Here is a 26,978-nt window from a genome sequence, read left to right on the forward strand (position 1 = left end):
GGGGCCATCGCTGTGTGGGGTAAACAGTAATGGCGGAGGCTGCGGTGGCCCCCGGTGGCGGCGGCGGCGGAACAGCGGGAGCCGCAGCGGCTGTCACGGCTTGCAGCACTTCCAGCGCTGACGCCTCCGCCGCCACCATCACCACCACGGCCTCCAGCCTCCCCACAGCCGAGCCCCAGCCACCGCCGCCGGCCGGAGCCGGAGGGGGGAGCAGCGGCTGTTGGACTAAGCAGGTCGCCTGCAGGTAACGTGCTGAGGCGATGGCGAGTCATGGCGCCCGTGTCTCCCCCTCACCCCTCACCCCCAACCTCCCGCCCCAGTCCCGGCTCACGTCCCTTGTATCCCAGGGCTCCCTCCTCCCCCTTCCCCGCAAACAAACAAACATCAGCCCTTGTTAGGGTCCTGCCCGACATCGCTTGTTTCTCTGGGGTTTTGTCTCCGCCTCCTGCCTTCCTATCTATAAGAGACTTCTCACGTCGAGTTCACGCCATTAGTGTTTTGTTTGTGATTGAGGCTGAGCGTTCAGCCCAGAAGGACCCCGTCGTGGCCTCAAAGCCTGGCAGAAAAAGTGGCCGTGGCTGCGGCGGGGGTTGGAATGAGTGTCGGGTATGCCTCCATTGTTTTCCTCTACTCCTTTCTCTTTGTGGGGAGGGGTCCGGTGGATTTTCTTCTTATCACGTGGCCTCCGAGATGTTGTGTTTTGGATTTTAAACTTCACAGTCATAAGTGTTCTTTGCACTCCATGGGATTCTGTTGGGATCCTTTGTATTGCTGTTATCATTCGCCCTGAGTACTGTTAATACTCGTTTTGCTAGACGGAGCTCTCCCCACGTTGTGGTCACAGTATGTATTCCTGTACATGCCTGCCAATAACGCCATACACCGCCCATTTTTTCCATGGCATTAACCTCACCTGCTTGTTTCCCTTGATGTAGTTCCCCTGTGACAAAGGTTAGGTTTGATCTGTATGTGTGCATAAGCTTTAAATGTAGCTTTACAATGAACTGATAGCATAGGTTGTAGATGTGATAGGAAAATAAAAGAAACATACAACCTTTGGTAGGGATGTTTAAAGCCCTGTATTGAAGCAAACCTAGACGGCAGGCCTGTACTAAGGTGTTACTTCTAAGTAACTATGACTAGGATCACATGGCATGTCTTTGGGGTTTGATCTAGTACAGGAGCAGTGAACATCTGTATTGTTTTGGGCTGCTCTATTCTTAATCAGTGGTCAAGTGGGAATGTATTTTGCTGCACAGCCTAGCTCCTGTTAACAGACTGAGGTTCTGGAATAAAGTTAGGGCCACCTAGCAGTAAATGATTTGCCAGTAGGGAGCACACACACTCAGGTAAATATGGGGCATTGTATGCAAAACTCAAATGCATTATTCTGGACTATTTCTATCACTCATGAGTTTTGGAAACTGTTACCTTATGAGTGAAAATGGGCAAAATTTTACTACCCCATCACTGTTATTTGAGAGGCTGCTGGGGTTTGATAGAATTGCTTTGCATGCTGTCAGTTGATCAGATCTGCAAGCAAATGGGCCAAGTAAGTGAGAACTGATTACTATTTTAATACTTAATGTCATGTGTGTGCTAGGTGCTGTGTAGTGATAACATAGAAGTGGAATAGTTCTTGTCCATAGAGCTTACAGTCTTGTTTCTGATCACATAGCAGGCTCCAATGCAACATGGTTCTCAAAACTCACAGTATTACTTTTGCAAGTTGTAAACCTGAAGCTTATGTAATGTTTACATTTGTTGAAGTTTAACTGTAGCATTCTCAGTTCCATTGTTAGACAATGGTGAGTGCTTTCTCAATTCTTTCTTCTGTGGTGGAATCACTCTATCCTGGTCTATCCCTGTCTATACATGAACTACAGCTGTAGCTACAATTTAAGCTTCTGGCATATCAGAGGCATTTTCAAAAAGTGGTGCATGGGGATGGGTTAGCTTTAATGCTTTGAATTCTTTACTACTAACAATAATAATTCAGACATTTAGGTTTTTGGTTATCCAGAAAGAGAGATCTGTGTAATATTGAACATATCTCTTATTGTTTTTATTATCTATACCATTCCATCAGTGTACATGCACCTTTATAGAGTTACATAAATGACATAGACAGATCCCTGCTCCCAAGGATCTTACAGCCTAAAGTAAGCAGTGGGGAAACAAAGTAGGGTGGGAAGGGAAGAATGGTGGCAAATGCCATTAACCCATCTGTGAAAACAAAACAGCTCTTTCCCCCACCTGTGTAAGGGTGCTTGGAGCATGTTAACATCTGTAGATAATAAGCATTGCTGAATGGCTGAAATGAGAACTGCTGAAGAAAAATGAAATAGCTGGAGCATCCTTAATCTTGTACCAAATAGTTGGGGATGATGCTGGTTGGGTGGGTGACAGTTGTGTTTCGTTTAGTCACTGGGTTACAAGACAATATTAACGGCTTCTGAGTTTACAAACATGAGATATGGAGTACATTGGACACTCTCCCACATCATAGCTTTGAGTAGAGTTGGAGAATAATAAACTATTCTGTGAGATTGTAGTTTCCCTTGTTTTAAGTATTTCAGTAGATGCCTACTTGGACAAGGTTGGCTTAAATGTTATGAATCATGGCTTTTTGTGGTGTGGTAAGTGCAATATGTTTCTCTTGAATTCCTTTCACACTTTGTGAGTTTATGAAGCTCACAACAGTGCTTAACATAAAATGTAAGAAGAACCCTGCTGGGTCAGACCAAAGGCTTATGTAGTCCAGCATTGTATTTCCCACAGTAGCCAACCAGATTCCTATAGGAAGCCTGGAAGGAGGACAAGTGTGCAGTAGTACTCTCCCATTTATGTTCCCCAGCAACTGGTACTGAGAGAGGCACGTTGCCTCTGATACTTGAGGTAATATAAAGCCATCATTACTCATACCTATTAATACCCTTATCCTCCATGAAACTCAGACTAACTATGAAAGCCCCAAGAGTTGCAAGTATTCTGCTGATGCCTCTTTCAGTTGATCTTTTACTATTCAGTGCACCATCTTCCAATAAGTCCAGTGCTAGATGCTGACCATCCCATCTCTTTTCAAGGGAATGAGAAGAAAAGTATTTATTCAAACGTGTGTCTCCCACCCACCCACGGCCCTTTAGATCATCTTTGGAGCCACATAACTTTCCTTCTTACCAGTTTTTTTCCAGACAAAGCTGAGAATTGCTGAGTTATCTGTTGTACTTCATATGTTTTGGCAAGTTGGAGCCTTTCACAAATGTTTCCTTGACATAGGAAATCTAGGGCAGCATGAGAGGTTCTCTGTAGCTTCTGAGAACAGGAGGGAGCAAAGAAGAGAGGTTGCCTGAGAAGTGCTGAACTTTGGAGAAGGATTATGAGGAGTGTAGGAATTCCTGATTCATTTATTTATTCTGTTGTGTAATTATGAAAAGTAGAGGTTGTGGGTCAAACAGTTACTGTAATTTTGCTTTTGAGCTACTTCTTTGGTGGATTATGTCCACTGTTGACAAACAACAACTGTTAAACTTTGTCTATGATATGAAGGTCATCTAAAGATTAGTATCCACTTAAGATGATGCTGTGGAATGCACACAACAGTGCCCTCTTTATGGTTGCAGATTTGAAAACTAAAAACTGTAGAATGTAGTGGCTGTATGTCAACTTTCACTTGATTAAACTTGCATCTGCTTTGAACGTCCTTCATTTCTGATGCACCACCATTGATACAAAAATAAGAGGTGATCCTGTTGCTCAAATACATACATTGAAAAGCTTAATTGCACAAGGCCTGCGTTATAGCCCACTCTTTGTGTATGCATGCAAATTTAAACCATATGAAATATCATTGCTATACATATCACACTGATGATGTGCCAAATAAAAAGTCTGAATGTATCAGTTGACAGTTTGCACAATACTTTATCACAGAACAAAGACTTCAAGGCTTATATGGCTTCCATCTTGTTCTTTGGGATGTAAGAGATAATGGGTGCTACAAGTGTATCCTTCTTAGTCGGGCATACGAGACATGAACAAGGAGTAAGATCTGGTGTTTCAGTGCCATGTAGCAAGAGCACCATTTCCAGTTCATAGGAACCTGCCCCAATTTGCAATGAAGTATCTGATTTTTCCCAGTCCCACTTATGTGTAAGCTACAGATGAATTTAACTTGCACGCATTTTACATCGTTTTTATTCCAAGCTGAGGAAGCTAAAGGCTGACTTGAAGAAGGATAACAAGAACCATATCAAGCTAGTGATCGGATATTCTAATAAACGAGGAGAAGTCAGCTCATTTAGTGACACATGCTTGTCCTGAAGCCTTTGTTGCAGATGGAATTTATGCTGAGCAGGAATCTTTAAGTTCAGCTCATGTTATATTTCCCCTTCCCTGTCTTCTTGATGAAAGGCAGAACCCTCTCTTGGCATTCACCAACAGCCCTATTTTGGCTGGCTCTTAATGATCAAGTTTCAAACTTTGTGTCATGTCCATGAGAGTTACCTGCAGGTGCAGATGTGGGATGTCACTGATGTCAGCTTTCCTAGTTTGTAATTGTGTTCTAAAAGTGTGCACTTCCAGGGCTGTGCCTGAATCCTTCGTTCATAAGGAACGATATATTTCCCCTCTTGCTTTTCAGCCTTGACTGGCTCCAGATTGTGGTTGTTAAAGCTGTGGGCATGGTGGTAGATTAGTTCCCTCCAACCCCCACTCCAAGCTAGGTCACACAAGAACTAAGCCATAGAGTGTCCACCTGACATTCAAGATGGTGGCAACTATCTCCTTCCATCCACCTGGAGCTCCTCCATGTTGAGTTCTCACTGGTGATCTAGTGCTTTGTAGAACATAAAGGATGGTTTCTGATTTGGGGTGGTTTCTAGTGTGAATCTGCATAAAGAACAGGATATAACAGTCAAGTCATGAAGTAATATTCACATATATAAGCCTTAAGCAAAAGCTCCTAGTGGTGTTTATTGAGTAGGTAACATTGCAATCTTTCCTTCATAGGAAGGGATGTTCTCAGTCATCTGTGTTCTTTTTTTATTCCAAAGAGTGAACTGATGAGTGGCTGTCAGGATGGCTAGAATAGAAACAACTAATTAAGGGGTATGAGTGCAGTAGAATCCACTTTATATCACTTATAAACTCTTCAGAACCGCTGTTTTTAGAAACGTAATTTCAGGCAGAACATGCACTATTAATTTATTTTAAAGTGCCTGCATCTAATGAACAGAACAGGTTAGGCAAAAGTCACAGAGGACATGAGACAGGTTAATTAGGTATGCAGCCTTGGGCTGAGGATGTTCCTAATTATGAAATTGCCAAAAACAGGAGGCATGGGTATATTATGGGTTCATCCCAGGTTATTGCTAAATTGAAGTGTATTTAACCGGCTGGCCAAAAGCATCTCTACTTAATATATGATTGGGCTTGGTGTGGGTACTCTTGGAATTAAATCTGCACAAGTCAAATTGTACTGTACAGAAGACGATTAAAAAGACCCAGTAGTAATACCATATGTGACCATTTTGTCATTGCCCAAGCTGGTCAGCCCTTGTTTGTGGTGTCCCTTCAGCCTGACATACTAGATAAAAAGGTACCCAACAGATCCATTTTCCAAGAAGGACCACATTTTTAAAGTGTTCATTATAACAAATCACTGTGTGCATTTACCAGCCCCATATCCTCTATTGCCAACCCCCCCCCATTCTACCTTCAGATTGGTTCCTCCTTTCTCCCTGCCCCCTTTGTTAACAGGATAGTCTGTGCTTTGTAAAATTGAGGTTAACTTAAAATCCAGCAGATTTAAAAGTAGATCAGATAAGGCTGTGAAATCTCTGCAAACAGAACACCACCCATTAGTGTTTCAACTGAATACGGAGCAAAAGTTAGGTGAACAACAATGGAGTGTCATCTGCTCTTGTGCATGTCTTTTGTACTCTTAAGTCCCATGCCAGTTCTTGTTCGAGCTGCTTGACACTTGTTTCTGTGCATGAATGTCATATGACTACAGAACTTCAAGGTTCCCAAAGTGTGTTAAGTACAGTGATTGGTTTTCCTTGGGGTTTTGCACTGCAAGCCTGTAGATTAGGCAGCTACTCTATTCCATGGTAGCCTGATTAGTGTACTTGCAGAGCACAAAGTACCTGTTTTGCACTTTACATGTTATGTATGTGTTGCATTTCTGCTGTACACAATTTATCTCCTTGTGGGAAAATAGTAGTGTGTGAAAGTGGCCCACAGACATGGTACTGTTTGAGATAGATTTTTAGTGATGGTCAGCTGATTCATTCAGTTGAGGGAGAGACCAATCCTCCCCCATTTTCAGAGGATGGGTGCTGTACTGTTTAAACAGTGGCTTCCAAACATTATAGCTTCAGAGAACCTTTTTCATACCAATGTCTGCTCCTGAGCATTTGCTTCAGAACCCCTGCACATTAGAGAATTCTGGGGCATTGTCTCAAGAGCATCCCCTCAGTTCACGCAGGCACTGTTACTCCAATCCACCAACACCTCTTGTAGTGGGCGGGCAAGCTAACCTTCGCAGAAATTTGTCTGCGATTACTGATCTTTTCACTTAATCCTTAGTGAGCTTCCAATGAAGCCCAGAGTTTCCTTGAGAACACAACTTGAAACTACTGCTGTAAAACTTCGAAATAATTCTATGTGATGTCTTCTAAAATCATAAAGATGATTTTCATGAAGCTGTTCTGTGCATTTTAATCAAGTCTTGTTCAGTTCCTTCTGTCTTGTCAGATCCAGGTTTCACTTTAATCCCAATCTGAAAAATAGAAACTCCTTTCTTCATGTTCTTTCTCTTGCTTTTTCAACTCTTGCTTTTTAAAAACATTTCTTTAAAAGGTTGTGCTGCTGCCGTTGGTGCGACTCACCCACTTTAGGTCAGGATGCAGCCCAGTTGTGCACCATGACACACTAGTTGATGACCAGTTGATTAGAACATCAGAATATCAAGCTCTATAGAGCAGCACCTCAGATGTGGTTCTTAATGTAAATCTGGGTTGAATTGTAGTTGGACATGTAAGCATAACGATGCCAGTGTATTCCAGGATAGGTGGTATTGGAGCACCTCTTTTTAGAAAAAAGTGTAAGGGTATTTTAATATTGAGTTGCATATTGTATCTCACACTTGCTGCTTGAAGTGCAACTGTGTTCTTGACTGATGCCAAAGATATTTTGCTCCTGAATGTAATAGAAATCTGTCCACATGTCATAATTTCATAGTCCGACATATATCTTGTCAAGTAGATTTTTGTAGGGTCTTATATTTTATTCCAGAATTTGAGAGGGATGCAGGTGCCATGTACAATGATGGCTGCCAGGGAGATGGACGCCATTTTGAAATGGTCAGTGCCCTTTCACATTTGGGAAACAAGATGCTGTCTTACTTCCAAACAGTTCTTGAGTGATTGACTCCATGCCTCCTCCCTGCTGTACTATTTAAGGATCTCTAGCATGGTTTCTGGGCCAGTAGCAGTATCTTGTACTTCCTCCTCTTTTTACAGGCTCTTCTTAAACTGATATTGTCAATAGCTGCATTTTAGAGAAGTGATGGTGACAGCTGCACTTCACAGACACATGCAGGCATATGCGTGCGTGCACGCGCACACACACACACACACTGGAGTTCTCACGACAGAAGCTCCTTTAATAAACTTCGAAACTGCTTTTGAAAATGCAAAGGTAGCAGTTCAGGTGTTTGGTAGGTGGAACTGCCGAAAGAATATCTTACAGAAAAACTTTGATTCTTGTGTGGATATGATATATGTTCACTTTTAGCTTTTAGAATTTTGTTTTCCCTCTGTATGAAGACTTTTCTGTATGAAAAGGGTGATGCAGATTTTATGCTGCAGATCATATGTTGCTAGATGGATTTATTGATTGTCCGATGCCACCATGGGCATGTATGTGGCACTACCACTGTCTTTAGGCCTATTAGAAGTGGTCCCGTTCATACCCAGGCTTCTAGTCTAAGCAGATGATGCCAGCCAAGCTTCCTGTTCCCTTTTCAACTGGACTGACATCTAAACCCAGTATACTGTACCTAACAAATGTCAAGTTCATATTTCAAGTTTATCGTTGCAGCATTCTCCATGCTGTATTTGAGAGACAGATTAATGGCTTAAAATAAAACCAGATGGTGCAGTTAGGAAAAAAAATCTAGGATTTTAACATTATGGGGTTATGTATTTTTGAATAAGTGTATTTTATAGATTGCATCAATTCTAAAATTACTACTAAATATCTGAATAATATTCAACAGATTTGTTGGCTTCTACTTTAAGGCAGTGTGATGTGTGAAAAACCTCATTTCATGAAATACTAGCTGAAATGAGCGAATCTTCATTTTTCTATTTTTAGATGGTTAAAGCTTTCAGAAGGTCATAAGGTGACTCATGCTTTTCATTAGGGAACAACACATTCTTTTCCTTTAATACTTTAAAGATTAACATCAACTTTTAAATTCAGGATAGACTTTTCCCAACCAATAAGGTGTTTACTTTTTCATAATGTTACAGCTGTTGTGTCAACTGATTAAAGATTTTTTAGTTGATTGGTGATTTTAAAGTTGAATAAACTGCATTACAGAAGAGGATGCCTTTTGAAGTACTGGAAGCAGTTTAAGGCAGCTTACTGTTTAATAAACTTTGTTAAGTGGAAAGACTATAATATCTATTTTTTCACTTCCTATAGCAGTAGAACACCAAAACCAAAATTACGTCAAAAATAAGCAGGTGTGCCCTTTAATTTGTAGCCCCACAAATTAAAATATGTCTCTACTAGTTAATCAACCAAAGCTTTAGTTAGATCAGTCCATAAACCAATTAAAGCTTGTAGCCCTATTTTAAATATGAGTCCAGTTTCATTTCAGTGGAACTTTCAAGTAAATGTACTTTGTATTCCAGCCCATATTGTTTGTTCATTTTTTTAAACAACCCCAATTTCATTTATAGAATAAACTCAAGGCAGCTTACAAAAAAGTTCATAAAATACGTTAAAACCAGCCCAGTTTACTAAAATCAATTTCATACAATAAAACTAAGAACAGGACAAAACATGTATCATGGTTTTTCCAGGTGTTCCCTGAGTCTACCTTAGTTAACATATTGATGAATCATGTAAGGAGATGGGGATGGGGAAGGGTATAGTGGGGGAGTTTTTCCTCCCAGGCAGTCAGCTGTAGGGTAAAGCAAATGTTGGTGCCTACAGATGGCCAGATATGTGGGATGGGGAAGGGAAGGATGAGGCTGGGTTTTTGTCACAACAGCGGTGTCATAATTAGCATGCAACAACTCAGTGATTGCATTTGGACTTAACAGTAAGCTATGGTTTACTGTGACATGAACAAGCCTCAAGCTCATACACTCCCCCCTCCCTTCTCATCTGGCATAGTCATGAGAAGAGTAGAAGCTTCTGCTTTTATTTTCAATTTCCTGCAGTTTAGTGTTAGTTCCGAACCCTAAACTGTGGTTAAACTTAACTGGTGTATTGAAACGGGTCAGTTTCATAAACAAAGGTTTGAAGTTGGCTTGTTTCAGTAGATCATAGTTAAGACTGATCACAGTTTGTCCAGGTTTTGACATAACGCTAAAATGCAGGTGGTTAAAAATGGAAGCAAAAGCTTCCAGTCTCCTCCTTGCAGCTGCACCAGAGGAGGGGTGGAGAGCATGGAAGCCTGAAAGCCATTGGGGTGGGTGGTGGGACATGCAAACCAAAGTCTCACTGTGGTCCATTCCTGTAATGCTAAAATATGGTTTAGTGTTATATCTGAACCAGCCCAATAAGTCAATAAAAAATGCCAATATTTGTCTAAGTTTCTTTTGTGCATTAGTGGATATCTGTTTTCTCTGTGTTGTAAATATTTTCAGGTGTCTTTCTAGAATGCTAAATATTCCCCTAATAGATGGGGCTACCACAGGTACTGCCCACTTGCCTTTCACAACAAGCCATATTGGCTCTGGGTGATATAAGATGCAGTGTGTGTGAGTGAGGGGGCGGGGGTGATCTTGGTTTTATTGTCATTATTTCTGGCTACTTCCAAGACAAAGCCTTACACTGCATGACAAAGCCACATTACACTACCACATCACCATGGTTATTCGCTTGGCTGGACTCTTGGGAGCCTCCCTCCACTGTGGATTCTGCAAGTGGCTTACGGCGTGGTAGCAATGTAATGTTGCTCCTCTTCCCTGGGCTGTCTGTGATGAACTGCTTTGGAGCTCCAAGCTGTACTGGTTACTTGTTCTGTTTCATGACCAAATTCCCCAGCAGGACATCAAATTATTTGCAATTTCCAGATGTCTCCATTGCCTTGAGGGATCCTCTTAAGAGGAGAGTGGAAGCTCTCTCCATTAAGGATATGAAATTGACTGAACTGTAGGAGATTTTATTTTCCGTACAGTGAGCTGTGACAATTTTCTAGCTGGTCACTTAAATCTTTTCCAGCTATTTGTTAGCCTGAGCACCAATGCCCAATGGATTATGCCTTTGAAAGCTAGATGGGTTTCGTAGTGCTCCAGATGCATCCATTTTTTTAAATAGTCAAAATCATTCTTTCAGACATTATGAAACAGTGCAAGCAAAGAAAACAAATATGGTCTGCTTGCTTGTATCCCCCATGTGTTCTTTTGGTCAAGAGGCAACTGGGATCTCTGCACCTAACTGCTGTGTTCGGAAAGGAAAATTGTTAAAATTGATCTAGCTTTTCCTGTAGACTTCATGGCCAGATAAAAAAAAAGGTTGCTAGATCAGATCAAGGACCTATCTAGTTCAGCACTGTGTCTGAACTATAAACTAGTTCAGCATTGTGAGACGGTAGAAGCCCCTAAGAGGCCATGGAAAATACACAATACCAACAGTAGCCAGCAGCTAGCTCAGCCTTCCCCAACCTGGGGCCCTCCACATGTGTTGGAGTACAACTCCCATCATCCCCTGGGGAGTTGTAGTCTAACACATCTGGAGGGGCCCAGGTTAGGGAAGGATGAGCTATATGATTCCAGAAAGCCCATATCCAGGGCATCAAGGTAACATCCGTTCCACACTGCTGTCCCCAAGCAACTGGTATTCAGGGGTATGCTGAGCATGGAAGATTGCTTTAGCTGTCATGGCCAGCAGTTGCTGATAGACCTATCTTCCACGAATTTGTCTAATCCCCTTTAAAGCCATCTGTGTCAGTGGCCATTACCCCCATCTTGTTGTAGTGAATTCTACAAATCTGTGCTGTGTGAAGAAATACATCCTTTTGTCTGTCCTGAATTTAGTGCTGTGCCCATCAATTTCAGCGGGTAACAGAGTTTTAGTATTATGGGATGGGGGTGGGAATTCTCAGCATGGGGTGGAGAAAGTGGATAATTTTATGAACCTTGATTATGTATTTTCCCTGCCACCCCCATGCCACTTGGTTGCCTTTTTTCCTAAAGTAAAAAGATCCAAATGCCTTAGGCCTATCCTTGTAGGAAATGTGGTCCAACACCTTGATAATTTTGGTTGCCCTTTTGTGCATCTCTTCCAACTCTGCTAATAAGTTAACTGAATTTTTTACAGTGTTTTGTGTGGGTTATCCAATGAAATTGATGGCTAGTAGATTCAGGACAGGCAAAAGAGCACTTCGACATGCAATGCATATTTACGGAATTTGCCGTCGCAAGATGTGATGATGGCCATTGGCTTAGGTGGCTTAAAATGGAATTAGATAAATTTATGGAGGGCAGATCTGTCAATGTCTGTTAGTCATGATGTTGGAAGGGTTGAGTTTGTCATTCTAGAATTTGAAGAGGATTATTCAGCGTTGCTTATCATTTATTTGCATCAAGCATAATGGAATTCCTTTAAAATTCCTACATAATTTTCATGTTTCTGCTTGAGCCATCTTTGCAATGCTCTGTCTTTCAGGTATTTCATGCATGGTGTTTGCAAGGAAGGGGACAACTGCCGTTACTCCCACGATCTCTACACTAGTCAGTCTGCCATGGTGTGCAGGTATTTTCAGCGAGGATGCTGTGCTTACGGAGATCGTTGCAGGTACAGAAATGCAGCTGAATGTTTTAGGTTTGAACAAGGAGCTATTTCTCCATATTCCTGATCAGTCACCCTCACTGGCTTCTGTCCTTGCCCCTTTAATTCCAGAGGAATATATTGGGGAGTTCAAAATCCAATGAACGTAATATTTCATGGTACCCTGGTCATGGAAGCTCTCCCCCTTGCAGGAGTTAACACCAGTCCTCATATAATAACACCCTATTCGGATGTTATACTTCAGAGTAAATCTAACATGTGAAAATGTATCAGTTCAACCTCTCTCATTAGGTTCTGGGTGCCACTTGGGATTAAGTCCAGGGCCACCTCCCCTCCGGTTGGTTTCTTGACCAACTATTCCAAGTGCACAGTTGTTTACAGTAATGAGAAATTTTACTTTTGAGCGGAACACACACTTAGTCAGTTTATGTGAGGGTAATTGAAGTCACCCATTACTACAACACTTTTCCATTTGGGTGCCTTCCTGATTTCATTCTTTATCTCAAGATCGCCATGAGCATTTTGGTCGGGGGATGATAGCGTGTTCCTAGTACTAAGGGCTCTTACAGACGGGGCTTTTAAGGTCCTATCGCCTTGCCTTCTTTCTGAGATTGTTTGGGCTGCCCACACAACATCTTCATTCTCCTGCAGTTGTTCCATGTCATCCTGTGTTTCTCCCCATATTTTCTCACAAAAGGAAAAATCTGTTAATTATTTTCCAGTGTGCCATGATCCACAAAAAATCAGTGGTGTGGCCACCTAATTTGAGGAGCTTGCATTGTTTTGTGGGGGCGTGACTGTGATTGTAATGTAATGTCATGGAGGGGGTGTGTTCTCACGGCTTCAGGCCAGTCAGCAGCTGTGTTTCTCCCTCATTCAAAGCCAATCAAGCTCCTCCTTTCTTTCCGCTGTTGCTTCTGCAGCATATAGTTCTTTGCTTTATCCTTATCCTCACCCCCAATACACACACACATATGGGGCTATGAGGTGTAGGGAAAAAATATTTATGCAGAGGACAGGGTTTATTTGTTCCCCCTTAAGCGCACAGCTCTGGAAGATCAGAGGTCCACTGCTGCGGCTTCCTTCACACTTCCTGATTAATGTTTAAATACTGTTTTTAAAAGTTGAGGCTTGTCTTCAGAGCTGTGTCAGCACTTGGCTCCACTTCATGTCTGCCCCTTGCCTACCACCATTTCAGGCGACAGCTGTTGAGCAGAGCACCAGCTCCACTCCCACTGTTGGCACTGCCCTCCCAAGGAAATACTTCGGGGAGTGGAAAGGAGGAGGGAGCCTAGGGGTGGGCAGGTGAAATGAAGGAGAAGGAGGTGGCTGATTGCAGTCCAGGAGGAGAGGGGGAAATGGGTTGGAGTTGGGAGCAGTGCGTGCTTAGACAGATGTAAAACACAGGCCTCCACGAATTGTAAACAATAAATCGGGGTGAACAAAATCGCATCTTTGCTCTTCCAGAATTGTGCAATTCCAGAAGAACAAACGAGGGGGAAAAACTATGGTGGGAGGGAGGAGCGAAGGGAGAGCTTTGGCTACATCCTGTCATTCTCCTCTGACTGGTGTGGGTAGAATGTAGTGGATGTAGTGGCAATTTCCCCCGACACTGGAAAGTTCCACGGCAATTCTGCTTGTAGTCTAAAACGGAAAAGCAATGATTGGTGGCACTGGAGTCCTCCGTCTGGAAGAGCCCTAAATCACCCACAGTGATTCTGTGGAGGACTCAAATGCTTTCAAGGTTTTAGTTTGTTTGACACTTGCCCTCTTTGATGTACAGAGCAACACCACCCTCGTTGAGCCCTTCCTGTAGATTTTGTATCCAGAGATGACCATATCCCACTGGTTCTTTCTATTCCACCAGGTTTTCATTATGCCTGCTATATGTATGTTCTCCTTTAAAGCCAAGCACTCCAAGTCTCCCATCTTGGCTCAGATGCTTCTAGCAATAACACAGCAATGCCCATGCATGGTGCCCATCCAAATGTCTCTGGCATGTCCATTTTCCCTTGTGGCCTTTTGGACTCTTTGATTGGCTGCCCTGTTTTACTGTATGTTCATGACCTATTTTTACTCTGTCCCCATTTGGACAATCAAAAACATTTTCACCCTCATCCCTGACTGACCTGAACTGGAAGCTCCCTTGCTCCTGTTGTCTTTCCTGCAAGGTTCTGCGTCAAGTAGCTCTGTCCCCACAGAGTTCCAGGTTTCATGGAAGCGTTTGTATGTACAGCTGTATGCACAAAGCTGCTCTCTCTCTGCAGACGAGTGATCTGGATGCTTGGACACCTAGGGGAGGGCCTAGTTAGTGCGGCCCTACTTGCATGTTGGGCTTTCTCAGAAGTACAGAGTCTGAATAGGGGTTGTAATGCTCCTGTGTTTATGACTATATCTGACTGTGACTCTCCATGCACCACAATAGTTTGAATGCCTCCTAAAAACCATGATGGTGGTTCATAAGAATAACCAACGTTAGTCATATGTTGCCTACCATCTTTTATCAAGTGGCTAGTTTTTTAAAAAGAGATTGTAAAGCATTTTACACATGAAAATTGCTGGATAAAATTCATACTAAAACTGCATGTCCTTATTCAAAGTTATTTGTATTCTCAAAAGTTCAGAAACTGTCCTGCATTGAGCAGGGTTTGGACTCAGTGGTCTTATAAGCCCCTTCCAACCCAACTATTCTATGATGCACTGGATAAGTGTGCCAGGCAAGCAGAGAAATTAAAGATACTCTGAACAAGCAAAGCAACTTGCTCATGGTCTCATTGATGAATGTCATTTTCCCCAGAGTTTCTCAATCTTTTTAGACAGAGAGGATGATGTCCTCCTTAGTCCTCCTGTTGTCAGTTTTTCTAGCAACATAATTAAGAGCTGCCTGCTCTGCACTACTTCATCCGATCAAAATTTTGTATGCTAAATACATCAACGATATTAAAGCACCCTTAGACCCATGAATGGAGTTGATTTTATTTTTGTTTGAAGCAGTCAATTGCTAATGTGTCTACACATGAAGAAAAAAAATATACAAAGTATGTTCTCTGATATGAGTGCAGTCACTGCAAACAAAGCTCAGACATTATGTGAATAAATAGCACTCTGACATGCTTGAAATTTGGTTTCCTGTTCCTGCTTTTATCCGTTAAGATGTTAAAAGAAATTGTAGCAAGACTTTGAATTGACTAATGAGGCGGATGGGGTGAAAACCGTTCTTGCAAACTTCATAGCTGCATGGCCTATAAGGATGAATTGGCTGAAGTTATCAAGTTGAAGCTGCTATTTTTATTTTTGAATGGGAAATTTCAAAAATAGGTAATGGTTGATATGCTGAACCAACCAGTTGAAGAGTAGTAATGTAGGGTGAGTGGTCATGTGGTTGAGACTATTCTTTAAGCTCATATAGGACTTTGTATGGGACATGATAGTTATCAACAACAAAAACATGAAGATGAGCTTATTCTGCAAACATAGCCATTCCCTCTGTCTTCTTATCCTAACAAGAAGTGTGTATAATGAATTGTAGGAATTTAAATGCCTTTAGTACAAAGGTTATGGGAATTAATAAAAGTCCTGATATTACAATAAACCATAATAACCTGTACTGCAAGGGCACTGAACCTCTTTCAGCCTGAAGGTGAAATTTCATTTTGGATAAGCTCTCGGGGGCCACAGTCCAGTGGTGGGCGGGGCTGAAAACAAACAGGACTGGGCCAAAAATACCACCGTACTGTAGCTTAAAGCTCTTACTGCCAGTAACTAAGCCTTAGGAGAGGCATTTCAATGTTTTAGAATAGGAGAACAGCTGCATAAATGCCAAGAAACCACCAAATGATCAGTGATCGGGGGAAACAAGGTGGGCCCAAGGGAAAGGGTGGGGCCGTCCGGGGGTTCCAGGCAGACTGGATTTGGCCCCTGGGGCTGAGGTTTTGTACCTCTGTTACAGGTGGTGCTGTTGTCAGACCAGTGTAGTGGTTAGAGTGCCAGACCAGGACTGGGGAAACCTTGGCTAGAATCCGTACTCGGTCATGAAACTTAGTATTCTTGAGCCATTGTCTATCTCTCAGCCTAACCTTCCTCACAGGATTGCTATGAGGATAAAATATGGGGGGGGGGGCGTTTGGGGAGATCAGGCATACCACCTTGAGTTCCTTGTAGGAAAGGCAGGCAGGCTATAAATGTAGTAAGTAAATATATGTGTATAAAGTAAAAGCTCTCTGAATATGGTACATTCTGAAGTTATTGGGGGAAACAATCAGCAACCAGCTTACTGTCTGAGATTAGGTCCAGTGTGGTATAGCAGGTGGAGTGTAGCTCTTAGGCCCGGGAGACCTGTACTCAAATGCTTACTCTGCTGTGGAGCTGACAGGCTGGCCTTCAGCAAGTTACTGGGGTTGTTCAGATGATCAGCGGGGGAAACAACGTAGCGTCGGTTGTTCCCCCTGCATGTGCCAGTCATGAGACTGTATTTACCCTAATGACCTGCGTTGTGGGTTGCTGTGTTGTCCAAACGCGGTGCATGGCGCAGGTGTAGTGCATTTTCACCCACTGTACATCCCATGGCTTTGAATGGCACGGCAATTAGGAATGGGTAATTAGGGTAATCCCAGTCACACAACCGGCACATGCCGGGGTAGGGGAAACAACTGACACTGCATTGTTTCCCCTGCTGATCGTCCGAACCCAGACACTATCTATCACGCTAACCTACCTCACAGGGTAGTTGTGAGGATAAAATGTGGTTATCCCATGTTTGCCACTGTATGCTCCTTGGCTGGACCATGGGCTACATGTATGAAAAATAAAACACATGAGAGGAAAGTTGGTTATCTGCTCTTCTGTAACAAAAGCACATTAGAAAGTATGCTTAGAATGAAGTCACTGGGAGTGGGGGAGGAGACAGAGAATCCTTGCCTTCTTCTTTTCCAAGCGGCTTTTACATGTGATGCTTGTGCCAGAGGTGCAAAATACTTTTCCTTGTCTTACTTAACAGGCAGCAATGCATTTGGCAAAGACATGCTGTGAACACGGTAATCTCTGGGCAACATTTGTCATCATTACTTAAAAGTACTGTAGTGTTCTTTAAGTATATAATGGAATCTCTGCCCCGCCCCCCAAACTTGGTATTCTGTGCTAGATAGTGCATCTTCCATTGCCAGCCATTTCTTATAACTGAATTTCCATACTCTGTGCAATGTCTACATAATGCCATTATTTTTTGCTGGGGAGGACAAAAAATAATCAAATTTTGACTTTGTTCCTTTTCAGATACGAACATACCAAGCCATTGAAAAGGGAAGAAGTGACTACTGTGAGTCCAGCTGCAAAAACTTATCCGTCAGCTTCCACAGATGTGAACCCATCCCCTGGAACACTTGAAGTGAGCACTGGTGAGACTGAAGTTGAAGACAAAGACCTGGCAGCTGCAGGAGCCGGGGCTGAAGATTGGGTGAATGCTGTGGAGTTTGTTCCTGGGCAGCCGTACTGTGGCCGTGGTAAGTCGACTCACTGCAGTAGTGATAAACTTTAGTTGACAACATGGGTGCTTCATGGGTTTTTCATCTCTTTTGAAGTGGTGTTCCAACGAAGAGCTATACCAATTTGAACATAGGGAGCTGCCTTATACCGTGCAAGACCTTTGGTCCATCTAGCTCGATATTGTCTCCACTGACTGGTGGCAGGTCTCCAGGATTCCATACAGGAGTCTTCCCAGTTCTACCTGGAAATGCTGGGGATTGAACCTGTGGATGTTTTGCATGCAAGAGATCATTTGCTCAGCAACTGAGTGTCTACCCTTTCTTCTTGCTAGCTGAACTGAATGCAGTTCACCAGCCATGTATGTGGCCTACCAGGTGCCTCTCCACCGCTCTGTTTTGGCAATCCCAAGAAGGCAGCAAAAGCAGAATTTTAAAATATTTAAAGAATAATTTATATATTTCTGATTCATCCTTTGGCTCAGAAAGGACCCCAGGGTGACTTATAATTTAAAGTCAGACCTTTTTCCAGGCCAAATCCAGTACTTCATTGCATACAGAAGCGACTTGTATGGAGACCGGTTGTGTTTTTCAAATTAAAAAAAAATAAGACAAGACTGCTAGTCTTTGCTCTCATCAGTTTATTCAGTCACAGACACAGATAATACACATACTTCTTACTCACTGCATTTTTTTTGGAGCCCCACATGTAAATATGTAGTTCCAGTCTTTTTTGTCTGTAAACACCCAGATCAGAATATCCATCCCTTTTTGAATGTGTCTTCCTTTAAGGTGGAATCTAAAAATGTTTGCCTCCCTTACTGTTAGCTTTTTCTGTCTTCGTCAGTTCTCACAGACAATATCCACCTTATAATTTCTGTGTGTGAAACTGTCAGCCTTAGGCGTCTTGCTTGGGGGATGGGCTTTATCCCCAGTTTCTTTCAACAAGTTGATCATACAGTCCTCTCTCCTGTGCTCAGTTCAAAAGAGGAGCTTATTGAGCCCCATGTAAGGTTATCCTATGTGGTTAGCGGACTCAGGTCACAAGGTGTGAAGGTCCACTTTAAGGGGGATGATGTTCCTTCACTAGTTAGTAGCTTTGCAATGTTGTCTTGACTCAGATCAGCTTACTTGGTTTTGCAACTGACCACAACATTCTTCAGAAATACTACTGGGGATACCCAGCATAAATCACTGAGCCATTTTTTCTATGACTTGGTTCCTTGCTTCTAATCTGCAGATCTTGTTGAATGTTGTTTGAATGATTCCTCCTCCGGCCCATCTAAGCTTTTGATTAGTAATTGGCACGCTATTCCCAAGTATATGACTTTGAAGTAAGTTCCAGTAGTCAGTAGGACAGATTCACATTGCTACATTCCTACACCCAATCATGTCGCTAGACATGAGTGTGAAACAGCAGACACATCTGGTGATCTGGCAACCATTTCTGTGCTTGTAGCTGCTGGTAAAGTGCCATCATGCACCCTGGTTCATGCTAACCTTTTCTCACATGGTCATGCTCTTCAGATATGATTGTTTGGAGGAATTAGTGTGAAGTAACCCTTACTCTTCTAGAGTTCTGGTTTGTGTCATCATGAGCAAGAGCAGCAGGTCAGTATTCAGTGTATTATAGATTGGGGAAAGGTGGCTGAAATACCTAGAATAAGCTTTGTTGGTTGGTCATCAAATACCAGATTCTGAGTTATGAAGAAGATCTTGCAGTGGCAGTGATTGTCATAACTATGTGTAGAAGTCATCAGAATGCATCTAGCTATGGTAGTGCTCCGTATAGTAGATGTAACATTTTAAAAGGCTCTCCATGTCCCAGCCCACATGCATGCACAATCTGTACACCAGTGTGGCTGCAACACACTGATGCAACAAACATGGTAAGCTGGCACATGGAGTAAGTGCCTTTTTAAATGTTTAATCTATTGCATAGAGCACTGAAATGGGTAAGTGCTTTTTGGTGGCCTCCACAGCCTTCAAACAGATCTGAAGTAAATAATTCCTTCCTTGTTTGTTTGTCACAAAACAATTGCAAGATGGCAGCTGTTTTATGTTGGAGACAAGGGGGATCATGATGAGAGCCTTATCCATCTGCAACTATTTTCCTTAGATCAGGGCGGGCAATGTGTGGCCTGCGGGCTGCATGCAACCCCTACTGCCCCCCAAATTGTAAACAAAGGGGGGAAATGGCATCTGGAGTGGCTGTTTTGAAACCTTTTTTACTGTTTTAGTGTTCTGTAGCTACTATGGAGCACCAAAAGGGTCAAAAGTAGCTTGCAAACAAGCTAATTTTAACTTCTTTGATGCTACATAGCTGCTTGGGATGCCTTTTTTAAAATTATAAAATAAAGGGGGAGATGTGGCCTGCCAGGGGTGGGTGGGTTCTGGGAGTGAATATAGCCCCTGGACATCTTGAAGTTGCCCACCCTGTCTTAAATAAACTGACTCATATCGTTGTTTTTAAAAGATACCATTCCAACTCTGACCTTTAAGAGTAACATGCTCTGTATCTTCATTCTGATTTTTTACAGCTGCTCCTTCCTGCACTGAAGCACCCTTGCAGGGAATGGTAATTGAAGAAGAATATGAAAAACAGCAAACAAACTTGGAGATGAAGAAACAACTATGTCCCTACGCTGCAGTAGGAGAATGCCGTTACGGAGAAAACTGCGTCTATATCCATGGAGATGTGTGCGACATGTGTGGCCTGCAAGTCCTCCATCCTGCGGATGCCGCACAGCGATCTTTACACATAAAGGTAAAGGGAAGATGGGAAGAATAGGAGACAAAACTAGTCAGCTAACAAAAGTTCAGGAACATTTGATCCTTTGCAATCTTGCAGACCTCAACAGGTCTTAGAAATAGTTTTTGTTATAGGTTTCCAAGCGGTTGGCCGATGGCTCGGGTGTGCTGCTCTACAGACTTTATTCAGAGCAGTCTAGTGGTAATTGGGCCTAGCCCAAAGAGATGGCTACTAGAGAGTGCAGTCTTCAGTGACCTTTCAAGAACAACGTATAAAGCTACAAAAATACATAAAATGTATTTTTAAAATTTATTTATTACATTTATATCCCACCTTTCTTCCATTGTGGAACTCAAGGTGGCTACATGTAGTTCCCAGGTGCTCTCCCCTCCAAGCACTGACCAGACCCAGACCTGCTTAGCTTCAGCATGGTGGCTGCCTCATATGCCTTCAGACTATGCCCTGGAACTGTGTTAGATTACGTTTCCCTTTATTTTGGGATTCACAAACTGTTTAAAAGTGTCCCCAAGACATGAAGGTAACCATTCTTATGGTTTCAAGATAGTAGGACAGATTGTGCACTTGGCAGTTCTGTCTTCCAGCAAAGATGGAAAATTGGCCAAAGAAGCACGATGTGAGTAAGGGGAGATACGTGATGCTAAAATTCCTTTAGCAGGGGCCTAGGGAGTAGAAAACTATGGCTCTGTGTAGCACTGATAATCAACTCAAGAGCTTGGGTGTATACAGACTTCCAGCATGCTAGTTTACTAGCCATCGTGGCTCAACCAGGGCACTCGTTGGATGTCTTGAGTTTCTCCCTGAAAAATGTCCATGACTTGGCAAAACATGGTTCTATCTTTGTTTTATCAAATTTCATAGTATCTCTGTGTTACAAAAAGTGGAGCAAATGAAATAAGAACAGTAATAGTTGCTAGAATGATAGAACTCTGTGAAAATTCTGCTGAAATTCCTGCATGCACAAAATTATTGGTGGGAGAATTGCTGCCAGTAATGGGTTCCAGTCTTTAGCTTTGTGCCATAATTTCACCACAGTCAGTGGAAAACAAGTATGTTATGCTCCTATACAAGTCAACTATTCTTTCATAGCTGACTTAAACCAATGTTCCATATAAAGAGAACCTTTATGTATTTCCTCTTATGGAACATAAGAGGAAAATACAATATACAGTAATGTCCAAGTTTTTCAGTATAAAGAGGCAGCTACTTTTAGTTCCCATTATGTAAGTCTCATCGGACTTAACAGAATTTAATTCTGAGTAGACATGCATCAGATTGCATTGTGAGTGAAACTTCTAGCTCAATTATACTTAGATTTAATTCATTTATCATCATATTTCTATGGAGCTATTCAAGGAAACTTACCATAGAACAAGCCAATAAAAATGAGCAACATATAAAGCAGAATAAAACATAAGACAATAAAATACAGTGCTGCTTTTTACTGTTTTAAAAACCTTCAGAAAATCATGAAGACACTTAAGGCCGCAATCCTGTGGTCCTTGGCAGGGTGTAGCAGGGGCCCTAGGATATAGCAAATATCTGCAGGCAGAGCAAAAAAGGTAAAAAGCTGCCCACACACACACCCCTTCACCTTCAAGTCTAGCAGGTCTTTGGATTTGGGAGTTCCTCTGCTATGGATTTTCCCTTCCCCGGTCCCAGAGGATTCAAATTACCTAAGGAAAAATGCCTTGTGAAATAGCTTGACAGAACTGGGCATAGGAAGAGTTGTGGAACCTCTCCAGGCAGGGAGAATGTGGGGATCACCCTCTACATTTAACCTTGTGGTTGCTAGATTGCTGTCATTGTCTTCCTCCCTTTCTTGCAGTCTTGCATTGAGGCTCACGAGAAGGATATGGAGCTCTCATTTGCTGTCCAGCGTAGCAAAGACATGGTGTGTGGGATCTGCATGGAGGTGGTGTATGAAAAAGCCAACCCCAGCGAGCGCCGCTTTGGAATCCTCTCCAACTGCAATCACACTTACTGTCTCAAGTGCATCCGCAAGTGGAGGAGCGCTAAACAATTTGAGAGCAAGATCATAAAGTGAGGCACTTCCCCATGTCCGTTGTGCTTTGTTTTTGGGGGAGAAATTAGTGTGTTGTGTGAACTTGCAACATCACCCCTCTCTCATCCCAAGACTGCATTTAATACATAAGTAATGTTATTCAGAATTGAGGGTTTTTTGGATATACTTTCTGACCTCGGTACTCTCGATTGGTCAGCAAGATCCATTTAGTTTGAATGTTAAGTCATACTACTTTTTTGTTAAATGGTAGCGACATGCTGTCCTATTGGTTCCAATACAAAATCACTTGGGTTCAGATGGTGAAAGAGACAGATCAATTCCAAATGTGTGTTTCCTAAGCTTTTACTCTTCTAGTTCATTAACGAGCCAATGAGCCATCTCTCTTTAAAGTCTGCTTGGAAAAACAAACCCAAACCAATATGGACATCCAAGAAAGCAAAGTTACAAAAATAAATTTATTTATATCTAAAGAAAAATGAGTCTGTGTGTGAACTGTTTTTTTCTCCCCGCCCTCCCATGCTCTTAAGAAGTGGGCAAGCTGCAGGATTGAGAACCTCAGACAATGGTGGGGATTGGGGGTGGGGAGAGCTTTAGGTTATGAAAGGAACGTGGTACAAAGGTCTGAGGTACGATAGACTGCTTTTAAAGGTGGGCATATGCCATGGTATGTCTGTAGCTGGAAATAATGCCCCTGTGATGTGGAATTTTGCAGTGCAGTCTGTTCGTTCCCCAGGTCCTGCCCAGAATGTCGGATCACATCTAACTTTGTCATTCCAAGTGAGTACTGGGTGGAGGAGAAGGAAGAGAAGCAGAAACTCATTCAGAAATACAAGGAGGCAATGAGGTATGAGCACTGCAGCCTCGGACCAAGTTTGACTGCAGACGTTAAGGGCATACATGGAGAAAAGCGAAGTGTTACCTAAAGCCCTCTCATACCTCCTTCCTAACCCCCCCACCCCCACCCCACAAAATGCATCTCTAACCATCAGCAGATGCATGCGGGCCACACAAGGTATTTAGTCACTCCTTTGTGCCAAACAACCTCACATACTATTCCCTTTTCCATCCAGTCACAACCTAGTTTTGATAGTACAAGCTAGTACAGATTCAGTTCTCTGCATGCACCTACCTACGTGCGCACCTTTTCAGTAGGCACATCCACGTAATCTACCGTGTACATATTTTAACTGAATTTAAAATGGATTCAGCAGCAAGCGGTACCTCTCTTTTAAAAAGAAAAAGAAAAGAGAGAAATCACCTGGATTATAAAGCAAATGCAGTACTGAATTCTGATTGGCTACGCTGTGAGTAAGGGTTGCGATATTTTCCTTTCCAGCAACAAGCCATGCAGGTATTTTGATGAAGGCCGTGGGAGCTGCCCATTTGGAGGGAACTGTTTTTACAAACACGCATATCCCGATGGCCGCCGAGAGGAGCCCCAGAGGCAGAAAGTGGGAACTTCAAGTAGATACAGAGTAAGTCCCACAGCTTTTGTTGATTAATTAAAAAAAAAAAAGTAGGAGGATGTGTGTTATTCTAGGCTTTCATGGACAGTGGAATAAAATTAGGTCTGTACTGGATTTTCACCCACAAACTTTTGAGGGGCAAAAGGCTAAGTTGGGGGGCAATAATTTAATGTACCCTTTCCCCATCTTTTTTGTGTGCTGTCAGATGCCGCTCTCCTTGATCTGCAACTTCAGCCCCATTTTTAAAAGTGAGCTTCTTTCTGATGTGGTCCCAGCCAATCAGGGAGCATGCAGGCTTATCATGCAGCCAATTAGACCTGACTATTTGAAATACCAACGCCAAATCAGAGTGAGGCAAATGCTTCCTGCCTTCACTCTGAATGGGTGAAAGTCTCTTCTAGGCCTCCATGCAAAACCAGTGAAATAATGAAATGGGGGTTGGCGCATTTTGCAGAGGTGACGTTATATGTGAAACATGTTCCCTTCTCTTCCCCGCCCCCCCCCAATTTCATCTTAGCCCTAGCCATAATACTCTTTCAGATCTCCTTTGCCCAGATTAAATAAAGTTAATGCTATAAAATAGTGGAAAGAAATAAACCATAAGACTTCCTAATTTGGGGAGAGAAGGGAACACTTTGTATTTCTCTCTTGAATGTTACTGCATCAGTACAATGAGATGGCACACCCTCCCTTCTTGAATTAGAAGTCCTGTGTTAGTTCCTCAGCCAGAAATACGTAATGCAAACCTGAAGAACGTATAGGCCACCAAGCAAATTGCAGCCTGCCGGACATATCTAGTAGCCTACCAGGGGTTCAGTCCCTCCTCCCCTCCCCCATTTTGCTGCTGCTTGGGAAGGCAAAATGGATGGTGTTTGCACCTAGCAGGCCACAAATAAATGGGTAGGAAGGGTGTCTTTTGCTTGGTGGGTTGCAACTTTTTCAGGCCCATTAATAACGTGTAGCGTTGCTATGGCTGCTTTCAGCTTGTAGCCTCCCACATTGGTTGCACAGTTTCATGCTAAATCAATGGTGCGCAAGAACAGCACCCAGCAGAACTGTTCAAAGCTGCATGTTTCCTGGACAAACCTTCATGATTCCCCCTAGTCCCCTCATACTGCCACTGCATACAGGTTGGGAACAGCACAGGTGTCTGCAGTCTCTCTGTGGTTTGCAGGCATCAATGTCACTAAATCAGCGTGCCTCACACTGTAAAAAAAAAAAAAAAACCTCCTTCACCTAGAAACTTCCTAAATGTTCCCAGTTCTGCTCAAGGGTCAGTTGAGGAACTTGGAACCCTTAATGAGAGAAATGGGCAGTGGAGTTTTGCACTTGTCTTATTGGGGAAAGGGTTTGTTTGGAAAATGCCACTCACCTGAGGCCTGATAACTGTGCTCCGCTTGTAGGCCCAGCGGAGAAACCGGTTTTGGGAGTTCATCGAAGAGAGAGAAGGGAGCGATCCCTTTGAGAACGATGAGGATGAGGTGGTGACCTTTGAGCTGGGCGAGATGCTTCTCATGTTGTTGGCGGCAGGAGGCGATGATGACCTGACAGACTCCGAGGATGAATGGGACTTGTTTCACGAAGAGCTGGAAGACTATTACGATTTGGATCTATAGCACCTCTTTGTGTTTGGACTGTCTGCTCGATTTCCAGGCAGTAGCCCTTTTCCTGTGGTGTTGTGGCAGTGCCTGTGTTTCTTTCCTCCTAGGCAGGCCTATCCATTCCAGGTGCTGCTGTTGTAATAACTTTTTACCCAGGGTCTGTCTCGTTCCCCACCCCTGCTCCCACCCCTCCAGTCCCAGGGTGTGTTTTTTCTTCGCTGTTAAACAAAATGACATGAAATAAACCTTTAAAACGGTAGTTTTTGTAAAAACAAATTTAACTGTCAGACAGTTAGATTAGACTTGTTGCTTCATATCTGTGTTCCTGACAGGATTCACCCAGTTCCAGGGTTCAAGTGTTTACAGGACTTCCACACTCATCCTTGAAGAGCCCAGATACAAACATGAGAGCAACGGCTGTGCAGTGGGGGGCGGGGGGCGGGCAGAAGTTGGCCAGTGGCCTCTTTCCACTACAGACTTTGGAAACAAATGTTTTTCTACTTCAGATTTTAGGCCAGCGGCGTGTTTTCTTGGCTGGCTTCAGCTCCATTCCAACCCCTCTCATGTACACGTGCTCATTTGTGGTTTTGGTCTCTTGTTTACTTGCACATTACTATTTACTACTGTGTAACCAGAACCAGGCGCGAATGTTCCGGGTTTTTACTGTTTGGCATGAAAGGCAAATGTGTTTGTGTGTGAAAGGAGAACTTTCTATGTATGTATATACAAATAAAATGCAGAGTTGTATCCCAAGGGCTGGGCAACTTGGTATATGTGTGTATTAACCCTTTCACGCCCTTATTATTCTCTCACCATCACCACCACTTTACACACACACACCCATGTTGGTGCATGATTTCTGACATCCAACTGGATTTTGAATCAAATGTGGTCTCAGCCAATTCTGTGGAAATGGTCTTTAAACTGGCTACTATAACTTGGTGGTAGGCACCCCCTTAATTACACTTTTCTCTTCCCAGCTACCTTTCTACTCCTTTTTGGGTGTATTTGAGTTACACAGGTGTAGGAATAGGGTTAGTCAAAGAGGGTTTGGACCAAACTGTTACCCATTTAGGGCACCACCATATTGGTATCCTTATTTCATCTTTGCAATGTTGTAGATCATCAGTAAGAATCAAGCAGAGTTTATCAACGAAATCCCTTCTGTTTCTCAGTTAAAAGGTCCCTTGTTGTCTTGCACAATACCTGAGTTGGGGAAATGGGCTCATACTGGCTGTACAACATGCATGTTACTACTTTATCCATAGAACAAGCAGCCACACAACTAACCAAGCTCCAGTTCTGCTATGAAGAACCGCAGGTGCCACCAAAGCCTCTTTCCCCCTATTCCCCCTATTCCCCCCTCTTCCCATCCCCCAATGGAATTTTAACTTTCCATTACATTGAATGCTGCTGGATTGTCCTTGAACTGTTCTGCTTCTGTCCTTTAGATTGCGTCTCCTTTCACTTTTAAATGGAATCAAAAATTGTTGCTGAAGTCTGTGTTACTTTGCAGCTGCCTTTTGTAAGAAGCACTTTTCCCAAATAAAAAAAGCAAAACAAAGTTGTTTTCAAGTTTGGAACATAGATGTTTTAAATATG

At 42.8% G+C, this 26,978-nt stretch overlaps 1 protein-coding gene across 5 annotated transcripts; it reads left to right on the top strand.

The window, feature by feature from the left end:
• On the top strand, positions 1 to 26,978 carry MKRN1 (makorin ring finger protein 1). 5 transcript variants are annotated; one of them, XM_084809506.1, is made up of 8 exons: positions 1 to 244; positions 11,914 to 12,042; positions 17,308 to 17,534; positions 20,054 to 20,280; positions 22,112 to 22,326; positions 23,043 to 23,153; positions 23,646 to 23,784; positions 25,179 to 26,978. In XM_084809506.1, exons 1-8 carry the CDS (start codon positions 30 to 32, stop codon positions 25,389 to 25,391), a joined length of 1,476 nt encoding a protein of 491 aa, XP_084665632.1. In that variant the 5' UTR covers positions 1 to 29; the 3' UTR covers positions 25,392 to 26,978. The 5 variants fall into 5 exon arrangements, with proteins under 5 accessions (XP_084665632.1, XP_084665635.1, XP_084665633.1 ...); XM_084809509.1 differs by having other exon boundaries at positions 23,043 to 23,086; XM_084809507.1 differs by lacking the exon at positions 23,043 to 23,153.

The sequence above is a fragment of the Heloderma suspectum genome, chromosome 7 (assembly GCF_057233095.1).
Source record: "Heloderma suspectum isolate Gila_16-S chromosome 7, 16-S_ref, whole genome shotgun sequence".
Classification (NCBI taxonomy): domain Eukaryota; kingdom Metazoa; phylum Chordata; class Lepidosauria; order Squamata; family Helodermatidae; genus Heloderma; species Heloderma suspectum.